Below are 12,394 nucleotides of genomic sequence, written 5' to 3'. Positions count from 1 at the left end.
AATTTTTATTAGTTTCAGTCTTTTTAATTATTACTGTAAGAAGGGAATATGTCAGAAGCGAGATTTAGGATAATACAAGTATTACAATAAAACATACATCTTTTTGAAAGCAGTTAAGTCACAGTCTTGTCTCAATAAACACATCCATCAATGCCTCGTCAGGTAAGCTGTAATAAATGTTATGTAAATGTAAATAAACTAACAGGTGTTAAAGGGCGTTTCTTCTATATTTTTATTTTAGTTTTCCAAGTTCACAAAATTTATTCGGTTATCTTTTCCTCACAAAACTCTGGTTTTTATTTTAATTTTATTTGAGTTATTTTAGTTTATTTAGTTTTAATTTATAGTTTCATTTTGGTTAACTACAATAACCTTGCATGAAACCAGATTAATAAACTGGAAGATGCTCCAAATGGAAGAGGAGAATCCAGGGACGAATAGTGTATAATCTGATATGTGCAATATTAATATTTAAGGTGATGGATTTTTCAAAGGAAATTACAAAGTGAGAAGTGTTAAAATGTGTATAAAAGAAACAAACACACAAAAAACAAGCTAAAGCAGCATTTATACTCTCAGATTAAACCAACAAAAAGTCCCCTTAAGAATCAGGCTGCAGATTTAAAGCATCAGCTTAACCGTATCGATCCTCGATTTCCCACCGCACCTGAAAGCAGCACGAAGCGCCCCATTGTGGATAGCAGGTACCTCCACCTGGTGGCCACTGCGTTAACTACAGCCAGGCGGAGCAACCTATCCTTCATTATCGACCAGTCCAGAGAGGAGGAGGACGGAGAGGCGTGCAGTGAAGGCGAACAGATGTGAGCCGGACTACGGGAGGAGAACAAGCTGTAGTAAGAGACGGAGAACCTCTGATTCTGCGAACATGTGGCAACCCGCGTCGGAGCGACTGCAGGTAAGGATGTGAGCGGCTTATGGTCGGTGGGGTGGCAGAAATAAACAGCTCACAGCAGCTACCGAGACCCGCCGTGCTGGTGCCGTGTGCGTGTGTGTCTGCAGCCCAGGCAGAAACGCTCCGTTACAGATGTTCCCTGTGCGCCGTGACGCTTCACCGGGGTGCCAGCAGACTTCAGAAAATGACAGAGACGAGCGTTAAAGCGAGCATTTTTTCTGCTCCTGTCTCTGTGTGGTTACCTTTTGCTGCTACGTTTCACGTTACGCAAGCCAGTGGGGTGGCTGGGAAGAGGAGGGGGGAGCAGCGTGCAACAATTTGTGTCTCCACTGCATTCCTGTGCAAACCCACCGCTGGAGAGCCTTTTTGTTTTACCCCCTCAGTACAAAGTCACAGACACGCACTTTGCAGCTGTGTTTGAAATATCCACACGTTGGCCCAGAGGCCAGCTCGATCCAAAATCCAACTTCATTGAGCGCGGGCCTCCTCATCCTCCTGCTGTTGTCACTTTTTCCCGTTCATGCTGCCACATCAGGATGCTTACCCTCTGTCTGAAAGCATCCCGTGATCTGTTAGGGTGTAAAAAAAAAAGAAAAAGCGACGTGGTTAATGACACGTAGTGTGATATCCACGGGTAAGTCGTGCACCGACCCTGGTTTCACGTCTCCTGCAGACGTAATGCTCTCCAGATGTGGGCCCGTGGACTGCCTGCCAAGTGAACTTGCACAATCCCCTCTCCTGCCCAGGCGTCAAGAAGATGGAATCACGAATTATTAAAACCGAGAGTTCCGGTGTTTGTAGGGAGTCAGATGTGGGCGCTGTAAATTATCCCCTTAACACACATCTGCCCTCTAGGTGATCCAAACAGGCTGCAGCAGGACGCGGTTTATAAACTGCTATTGATCCGGGCTGAGCACACTGCGCTGTGGCTTTCGGATAAACTCAGATGTGGTCATGCTCAACAAGTGTCGTAAAGTCAATCTCATACTTTCCATGGCTGGTTGCTCCAGTACGTTTTGGTAGTGTTGCAGCAAGTGAATCATCATTCAGATCCCTGCCAAACGCAGTAAAAAGAGGGGAAAAAACAAAAAAAAAAACGGCCACATCAACAGCCCGGATTACAACCAGCAGGTTGTAATCCTTTTAGGTCAAGTTATTTTGTTCATTAATTTCTCAAACTGCTGGCCTACTCCTGGTTTATAGAGTAGAGTGGGCCCCTCCTCAGTTTGGATTCATGGGACAGACACGCTTTAGGCTTAAAGCTCTCCTTTTTGACCGTGAATCCTCCCGTAGTTATGCATTTCTTCTTCTCTTGTCTCTTTTCAGTCCATGTTTGTTTATACACCACTTTGCATTTAATCATTAGCAATCATTAAACTCTAGTTCGCGCTCCTCTAGTGTGTCTTTTGTCCAGTCTTCCTCTCTCTGCTCACTCCTCTTTCCCCTCACCCCAAGCAGATGGCCACTCCTCCCTGAGCCTGGTTCTGCTGGAAGTTTCTTCCTGTTAAAAGGGAGTTCTTTCCTCCCACTGTCTCCAAGTGCTTGCTCATGGGGGTGGGGGGGATTGGATAAGGCTCACAAATAATTAAGTAATTAAGTAATTAAGGTAACAAGTAATTAAGGAAATCTTAACTTTGATAACCTGGGCTTAGTCCACATCAGCTTACCGCCTGGAAACCAGCTGTGGCTGGATGCTGATAAAAGAGTAAGGCATGTCTGAAAACTATCAAACACTCCACGTTTCAGTCGACGACTTTATGAGGAGACTATTGTTGAGCACAGCAGCCAGGCTGTTCTCTCCTTATGCTAAATAGCAGAAACCTTGCTGTGTATATTAATAAAAAAAAAAGATATAAAAAAATAATGAATGACCCATACACCAAAAAGTGGTTACTGAACGATAGCAAATACCCACCCATTGCCTGCTTTGTTACCATAGCAACACCATCCTGTAGGCTGGTATCCTTCAGCGCTTTTGAGTCGGGCATGGTGGGGTTTGTAGAGTTTAATGTCTCTCTTAGCTGATTTACCGTTGCTTATTATGTCCTGTTTTGTTGTTTTTGTTATTCACATCTGTCCATATTATTCGCACTTGTGCCGTCCTCTGTTGCCATAGCAACGTCTGATGTCTTGCTGCATTTTTTTTTTTTTACGTCTTGCGCCTAGTCGAGAAGAGGAAAAGGGAGAAAAAGAGATGCGTTTATGCGTGTGGTGAGAGATACGGGGTCGTGTTGCCATGCTGTGTGCTGATGCTGCATCATGCCTCCCTGTTTTTCTCTCTGTTTGCCCTTTCTACCCCTCGCTGACCACATCCCTCGGTCATTTTCGACAGGCCCTTCCTCCCCAGCCAGAGGCCATGTTGGTTCACCGACAGATTGCACAATATGCAGTGGGCTGGGAACAGCTATGTGTGTGGATGTACGCTCATTTGCAGCTTAGGAGGCAGGTTACAAGGCTGTACACATGCACAGCAGCATGCTTCCTTTGTGAAAATCCCTAAGCCTTCCAGACACGCTGTTGTCAGCAGCTCTTTCTTTAGCCACGGTTTCAACTTTTGACGCTTTCAAACTTCAGCGTGTGCGACTCTGACAAACAGGGCTGAGCAGATGCAAAGATGTTGACCTGACAGTGCAACAGACTGAGGTCAAAAAGAGTCAGAGTCATCCTCTGCATGTCTGTCTCTTTGTCTGAGGTTGCTTTGTAGCCACAGTTAAGTTATAGTTGATGGCACAAGGAGAATGCCCAAAAATTCCCCATAATCCCCAAAACCATTTTGTTATCCAGCAGACATTTCCTCAGTGTGCACATTTCACCTATTTGTGTTTTTTTTGTTTAAAGATTTTAAATCCAATAGAGTTGAATACTTTGTATGCTAATAGACTAGATTAGTAGTTCCCAACATATTTCAGGTGGCGTGCCTGTTTTTAGACCTCTCACGTGAACATCTTAATCAGGACAAAATAATGTTCAAATATAGTAATTTGAAGTTGTGTTAATGGGACCTGGGCTGTTTTTAACAGTAAATTACTTTTAGCTTAGCAGTTGTTAGCCATGTTTGGCTAACTGCTTAAAACAACCATGAATGCTAGCTTACCATTTCATTCACCTGCTATTTTTTGCTGTTGCTCCCGTTAACAAACGTCATTAGCTTTATTAGCCACACTTAGCTGTTTATTGAGGTTTTGCACATACATGGTCACTTTAACCACCTGACATTAACTTGTCTACCATTTTAGATATGTGACCGTCATGGTGACAGTGTAGGGCCCCAGGGCTCGCAAAATCGCTAGCCCGACGTCCCGGGGCTAGCGATTTTTCCAGTCGGGCTACCAAAATCTAACTCAGCCCTGCCCGTCGGGCTATCATAGGAAGGAAAATATACGTCTGCGCTTTTACATTCTTTCGCCAATGTAGCTGAGTAATTATGTCATTGGCATCGATGAGTCACTGTCAATATGTGACATATTGAAATCGCGTTTGAATTTGCGCTTGCTTTTTGCTTTCACTTTCATTTTGCGATCGCGCAAACGGTGTGTAGAGAGCGGCAGCACTGATTGGTGAGTGACGATTATTTGCGCACCAATTCTTCTGACATCGTCTTATCACTCATTAGCTTACTATTCAAACGTGACAAGTGAAATCTCTCGCAGAAAGCTTAAACATATGAGAGGTTGAGTGCGCAAAGAATCGCTGACCGTTATGCAAGTACGTGTGTAAAAGCAGCAGGATTTACGCAGGTATTTTAGTTCTGCTCAGCCAAATAAGACAGGTCAGGGTGAAGAAGGGGCAGCCAAAGAAAAGCTTACCACAAAACGGAAAAATTATGACAAATCAGACTATGAGGCAAAAAGAAAGCGCAGCTTTTTTGGTTTCATGGACAAAAGAATTTCTGTGGCTGGAATATGACAAGCTAAATAACATGATGTTCTGCCAGGTGTGTTGTGAGTTTCATTTGATTTCTGAGTCAACAAGTGCCTTTGTTACTGGGACCAGTAACCCCATCAGGACCCATGAGAAATGCAAGAAATGCATCATTGCCCAGTGTGCAGTATCTTTCCCAGAACAAACAGCAATTGCAAAAAACATACTAAAAGTAAACCAAGCACAACAAGAACTCCTGAAAAAGCTGTTTAGAACAGCGTGCTATATTGCAAAGAGTGAACTACCATTGGCAAAATTTAGCAGCCTTTGCAAACATCAAAAAGCAAATGGCCTAGATCTTGGTTCCACTTACTTCTTACCCGTGACTTCAGTGGAAATTTCAGATTCATGTTCTATACAGTTCTTACAAGTTCATAGAAATTTCTCTTCAATTTGAACCAAGTATTTGAGTTGATGGTTGTAATTTTTATACAGTTGTTGTGATTTGTATTTTAAAATTTTTTGATTATTTTTTGTTTCCGTTACAATATTATACTTTAATGTATAATATTGTAATGGAAACAAAACATTAAAAAAAAAAAAATTGCTTTCTTTTTTATTCGGGCTACCAAAAACAGAAGAATGCCTGCCTGAAGGGCTACCAGAGATTTTGAAATTTTGCGAGCCTTGGGCCCAATCAAGGACCTAGTCACACAGGCCTAGAGACCAGTCTGTGGCTGGTTGCGACTGGTTGCTGGAGGTTGATGGCAGAACCAAGGAAAATTATTGCTAAAGCGCCCAGTTACACAGGCATGCAGACCTGACATCATGTGAGAACAGTTTACCTTTACATTTAGCAAGTCATTTTATCAGCACAGGGATGTTAAATGCGCAGCCGGGCCCTTCTGTGTAAAGTTCTGTATATGTTCTCCCTGAGCCTCTGTGGGTTCTCTCTGTGTAATTTGGCTTCGTCCCACAGTCCAAAGACATACATATTAACGGTAATTTATACTTTGGCAATGAATTTAGGTAGAGCCTAAGTTGTAGTTTATGCAAGTGGCCGATGTGGGAATTTATGCCTGTGGGGGCTGTGTCGGAGACGGTGTGTAGCTACATTTCCAGGGGGGTGCATGGCAGGTTACAGTGGAGGGAGTCAGAAAGCTGTGCTGTTACAATGTGCCTGTGTTGTGGATTTATCACAGTGGAATAAAACCTCTGTTAGGGTGTTCTGGTGATTCTCACTTGGCTGTGGGTGTGAATGTGAGCTATTGCTTTTCTCTCCCCGGCTCCCTCTCTATACCCTGGCTACAGTAGAAGTGCTCCCCTGCCAAGTTGTCATTTCTGTCCTTTCTTTTACTTTCTATGTCTCGTTTCACCTGGAAGTAGATCTCCATGGGATTAGGCCTTGAAATGATGTTAAACCAAGACAATAAATATGTATTTTATATAAGCTCCACAGCGATAGAGGTGAAAAGATTCTGGATGAATTTCTTGATGTCATTAAACTTGTCAAGTTAGCAAGTGTTTTTGAAACAATCTCATTGTTAATGATCTGCTGAATTACTGTTACATGTATCTGTTACTATGTTTTAGAATTTTATTAAAAAAAATAATGAGAAAGTGAATTGATGATAATCAAGTGCATCCCTACGTATTGCTTTAAATAAATAAATAAAAAGCATTGGGTCAGCAGTGGCTGAGTCTGCTTATTAGCTTTAGCTTGCATGAACCAAAGATGTAGTGCATACATGTAATATACAGCTCTGTAACGGCTATTGTGACTTATCAAAAGGCAGTTAGCGCCCGTGATGGTAGACCTGTAGCCGAACAACGCACCATGCAGATATTCTTGGCAGCGAGGAGTGTTTTTTATCATTAGCACGTCCCGTTTATGTCCTCTGGCTCTAGACTCTTTAAGATGTCGCAGTGGGTTTGCTGTTTATGTCAAACAGTTGTTGATGTTTTTACTGCCAGCCAGAGAGTCTCCTTCAGGCCTTGAGGTTAGAGTGCTATAATGCCCACTTCCTCCTACAGAAGTAACAGACCAATCGCAACCTTCCGATCACTGACTTTCTCCCGCCTACACGCCTCGGCGCTCCAGTCGTGATTGAGAAAAACAGGTTTTTGTCCATGGGTAGACCTCCCACAGTCTACTCGAGGTTGAGCTCATTCGGGCAAATTTCCTCTCATAAACTGCCCCAGGATCAGTGGAGGAGGTTGTAAACACACAGAGAGACAGTTTTTTGAATTCTTACCATGCAGGAACTGGAGAAACGCATCCTACGTTTGGCTGTAGGAAGTAACTGCCACATGCTGGCCTACCTGTAGACCACAGCATTGTCCTTTAATAGGTTTGCTGGGAAGGATGTGTTTATGTGTATAAAAGTTGTCTGAGGGACAAACAGGGGCTGGATGGAGGTGGTTTCCAACTCAAGAGTTGCTTAAGGTATAAGGCGCAAGGTTTAAGTGTTTGTGAAAGACTCGCTTAATTGGCTGAGCCTATTTTGGGAGCAAATTCATTTAATGTGCAACTTTAGCTCATTTCCTGTCAGCTCACAAGAGAAAGACATTTATATAGGTTTTTGTCTCACACTGACAAAATATTTCTGTATGGAATATAGTTTTTGGGGGGTTTCATGTTACTGTGGTAGTCGAAGTTACTGTGTTACTGTTACTGTGTAGGTGAAGGTCTTTCTATGTCTTTCGTGATGAAAAGAAAGAATGAAAGAGACGTGCCAAGAGCCAAATCAGGGATAGCATAGAGGATAGTTCCTGCTGGAAAAGTTGTAAAGGTGTTTTGAATCTCTATTTGGATGTTTTCTTTCAAATTTTGTGTCATAAATGATTCTGTCATCAGGAAAAGCACCTGTTAGTCTTGAGAACACGCTGTTTTTGCCTCACCTGGCTCCTGGTCGATATACGTAGAGTAGGACTACGTACTGAAACCCAGTAAAACTGGTAGGATTAAGAAATACGATTTATTATTGGTACTTAAAGGTCATTTTCTCACATTTTATCTGACCAGATTTCATCATTTTTTGATATTCCTTATCCAAAATAAAGTTCTCGCTGGGCTTTGTGAAGATGGTGTCGAGAATTAAATGCTCCGAAGTGTGGTTCCACTTTGTTAGAGTCAGTGCTGACAGTGCTCATTGCCACAAATGCAACAAGTCTTTGGCTTGTAAAGGTGGAGACACGAGAAATCTAGCTCGTAGTTCATCTGTCATTGCTCCAACACACACGAAATCGTCGTAGTTCTTTTTTTCTCAAATATGAATGTTGGTTAATGATTAAAAGTGAATGTTAGCAAGAGGACTGTTACCGGTGAGTGTATTCAGTCTGAATACATGATTTAAATGTCCCAGTTCCAGCTTCAGATCACTCGTTGAGGTGAAACTGAGGATATGACACAGTAAATGTTGTCAGAAAAGGTCCTTAACATGTGTTCAAGGTGATACATATGGATTTCATTCATATTGGATGATTTAATAAATATTAATGCATTATATTTTATTTTTTATATTTCATCATTAACCAGACCAGTAAGAAGCATAGCTAACAGCTTTGCTGTCAATGCTAAGTGGCTAGCTAGCATTACCTAGCATGCCTTTCCTTTATCATGATTTTTTAAATTTCATAAGTTGAGTGCTATAATTTTGAATGTTTGGATTATTAATAGTTACCTTGGTTAGTTACATTAGGACTGTAGGACAGATGCACAGTTAATACAGGTTCTCCCTATAAATACTCCGCTGTGCTCCCAGAGGCCACAAACTTAACTTTAGCCTCCTTAAAAAGCCACAGTGATGTTTTTGTCTGTTTACAAGTACAACATCTTAAAAAATACTACAGTTTGAAAAAAACTCTTATGGTTAGGAAAAAATTAAGGTCGACTTAGACAACAATAACAGGCAGACAAAATACATGTTCCTGCCAGTGTTTCTTACTGTGCACCGGTCATAGGTTACGGGTAAAAAAAATAATTAAAAAATGATGTGACAGCAAGCAATCGTAGATGTAAATGATCAAAGTTAAGAAATAAATAAACATCATAAATGGGATTTTCAAAGATTTTGTGGCAAATAAAAGCATGTGCCTTAGTTGCTGCTAACATACTTGTAATTCATTTTTAGGTTATACTAAATACTATCTATTTGTACAACAAGCTTTGTCACCTAGTATACGAGGACCAGACATCAGTGCGACCCTTGCTATCTTTCCAGTTTCCTACAGTTTGATGGTGCTTTCCTAATTGGTTCATGGCCAGAAGTGTTTCTAATTCTGGATCGTGTCAGGCTTAATGATCACATGTGGAGCTGTGTATTCGCTTTAAAAATAAAAGTTCTGCAACAGAACAGTTTAACAAACAATGATGGCCTCCTCTCTTGTTCCTTATCAGTGCCACACACATGTTGAGCAGCTGGCGCACTGCTGTCTGCGCTTTTTTTTCTTCAGGCTCTCCACATGTGTGTCTGTGTTTGTGGATGCCGATGCCGATGCGTATGACACAGACTGATGTTGTTGACTCATATTATCTTGAGGTCTTGTGTTACAAGACTTCTAACCATACTTAACATAACTAACCAGTCTCGGTTGATTTCTTGGGATGAGCCAGTAGCCATTTGTGTATCTGGGGGTTAGGTGGATTTTTATCAGTGCTTTTTGGACAAGGACATCTGTCTGCAGGGCTTAACATTATTTCCAGCTGTTTCGTAAACTTTTGTCATAATCCCATCCCCGTAACCCTGACTTTATGCGTCTCAGTGGGTGTGCCCGAGTGCCTGTTTTCACCCTGTTATGCAGTGACTCACCATGATATTGACCTGAGAGCCTCTTTTCTCTAAGAATGCTCCCTCAGAGGGCCAAAAGTTGAACTTACCATCTGTGATCTGTTAAACTCATCACTGTAGGAGGCAAACTGCACTCCCCAAAACTCCCTGTGACTTAATGTCTTGTGGTTGTGATTGTTCAAGTGATGTCGTGAATTTGCATATTTTAAATGCACAATTCCAAATCATTTAGTATTAGAGACTCTTTAAGAAATTAGCACATGCACTTGTCTAGATAGCACTTGTGATTTCCAGCAGTAATCAGAGTCGTTGTTGGAGAGCAGTCATTCAGAATTTCTTGGCTGCACTGGGTCAGTTTGACTAAGATCCAGATCTTAATATTCAAGATTAATTTTAGTGTCATTCAAAACTATTCACAGGAGAGGTCCACAGCAGAACAGCGTGATTTTGTAATAGGGAAAAATACTACAAAAACTCACAAACTGACATAATAATATTTATGTAAACAGTCTCTAAATGACCATGAATACATTCTCATAAGACACTTCATTAGGTACACCTTGCTAATACTAGGTTGGACCTACTTTTGCCTTCAGAACAATTTCTAGGTGAACTGAAGGAATGTTAAATTGGTGTTTTTTAGAAAGTCACATGTAACATAATTTGATGGGACGGATTCTGTTGTTTCAACCATTTGACTATTCCACAATCTGATTAGATCACTGAAAGAAAGGAGGGTAAGATCCTCAGAGCCAGTCAACTCTAGTACCAGGTAGGATCCACTTTTACCTTCACAACTGTCTTCAGTGCCATTGATTCAAGAAGGTGCTGGAGACATTCCTTAGAGATTTTGGTCCATATTGACATGAGAGCATCACACAGTTGTGCAGTTTTGTTGGCGACACATCCATGATGTGAATCTCCTGTTCACACATCCCAAATGTGCTCAATTAGATGGAGACCCGGTGAATGTGGAGGCCATCTGAGTACAGTGTGAAATAGTGCTCAGCTGGCACTAAGGGCCCACAGTGTGCCAAGAAAATATCCCCCACACAGGGCAGGATTCACCCATGCTTTCATTATGTTTATGCCAAATTCTGACCCTACCATCCGAATGTCACAGCATAAATCGAGACTCATCAGACTAGACAACATTTTTCAAATCTTCTCAGTTCTCATAGGTGAGCCTATGTGAATTGTAGGCAGTTCACACTGACTCACCAAGATTGTCGCGTCAGTTTCCTGTTCTTACCCGACAGCAGTGGCGCCCAGTATGGTCCTCTGCTACTATAGCTCATCTGCGTCAAAGTTGGATGTGCTATGTGTTCAGGGATACTTTTCTGCACATCTTTACTGTAGTGAGTTGTTATTAGAGTTACTAATTGCAGGTCTGGCCATTCTGCTCTGACCTTTGGCATCAACGAGGCATTTTCACCCAGAGAACTGCTGCTCTTCAGTTGTTTTCGCTTTTCTGGACTATTCTCCATCAACCCTAAAGATACTTGTGTGGGGAAATCTCAGTAGATCATCAGCCCGTTTGGTACCAACAACCACACCACGTTCAAGTCACTTAAATCACCTTTCTTTCCCATTCGGATGCTCATTTTGAACCTTAGCAGGTCATCTTGATTATGTCTACAGGCCTAAATACATTGAGTTGCTGCCACATGGAAATTAGATATTAGTTGAACAGGTGTATCTAACAAAGTGGCTGGTGAGTGTGGCTTGCTCACAGTCTGATAGTATAAAAACTAACACTCTCTTATTGGGAGTGTAAATGAGCGGATGCATTGCTCGCCATCAACTACTTATTGTTGCTTTTAGCATTAAAGTAATAACACTAAACGTGAACATTTCCAGCCATGAAGGCAACTATCACAACTCGCGTGCAAAAGTCCAAATCATTTCACAAGATTAATGATTAGAACGAGCATTTAATAAGTCATGAACTAGAAATGCCAACTGAAAACCTGAAGTTATCCATCATATGATAAATCTTGTGCTTTAGGGATTTCTTCCAAATCCTTTATAAATTTATGTGCACACTTTCATTTAACATTAATGCTTTAAATCTGGTGCTCCGGGGATGTACTCTGCTAACAAGTTTCATACCGGGCTGTCACACCATCTTCATCATATGGCACATCATAGCACAATGACAAGTACAAATGTGTTTCTTCTCCCGAAACGACGAAATAAGAAGCGGTAAAGTTGCTGTGTAGTTGCATTAACTAGTATTTTCGAAGTTTTCGAAGTTATGGCTCCTTTATACTCCAGAACAAACCTTTGGAGTGAATGTCAGAAACAAGGCAGACTCATGCTGGACATTTATCCAAGTCTCTTGAATGATGGCACAGGGTATCGTAACTATTCAACTGTTAGATTCTTTTGGGGTCTTTGGCAACTTGCAGCAATATACTGATTATCACTAAATGCTTAAATTAGAACTATCCCGATGGCAGAGCATCGCTTGTATATTAGGAGCCTGCTAAAATTCATTTAGGGTGGAAAAAAAATAGATCGATATTCAGCATGCAGAGGCTTTCGCAGAAGCCAAACATTTAAACACTAAGTATGGAGGTCAGGCACTTTGGTGATTGCTCAAGTGTTTACAGGATCCTCGCCTTATCCCAAGTCACAACTGACTGTGCCCACACTCGTCTGGCGCTGGAGGCCGAACACTTTTGTGGCTCCAAGTTAAAGTCAGAAATAGAATCAATAACTTGATGAGGAGACAGTTGGGACTTGAGAAATAACAAAAACATTAAGATACTGTGAAAATATTGTAAATAGAATTCCAGCATTGCTCCACAAGCAGCCCGCCGCATGT

At 41.6% G+C, this 12,394-nt stretch overlaps 1 protein-coding gene across 1 annotated transcript in view; it reads left to right on the top strand.

The window, feature by feature from the left end:
• The first annotated feature begins 355 nt into the window (after positions 1-355).
• The window catches only part of pid1 (phosphotyrosine interaction domain containing 1), a 32,607-nt gene continuing 20,568 nt past the window's right edge, over positions 356-12,394 (top strand). The window contains exon 1 of the mRNA XM_085131257.1: positions 356-916. Coding sequence (XP_084987383.1) covers positions 887-916 — 30 coding nt within the window. The 5' untranslated portion in view covers positions 356-886. The remainder of the gene's footprint in view (positions 917-12,394) is intronic.

Source organism: Neolamprologus multifasciatus, chromosome 14 (assembly GCF_963576455.1).
Source record: "Neolamprologus multifasciatus chromosome 14, fNeoMul1.2, whole genome shotgun sequence".
Taxonomy (NCBI): Eukaryota; Metazoa; Chordata; class Actinopteri; order Cichliformes; family Cichlidae; genus Neolamprologus; species Neolamprologus multifasciatus.
The sequence above is the reverse complement of the archived record's forward strand: the minus strand, read 5'-3'. Positions and strand labels throughout refer to the sequence as shown.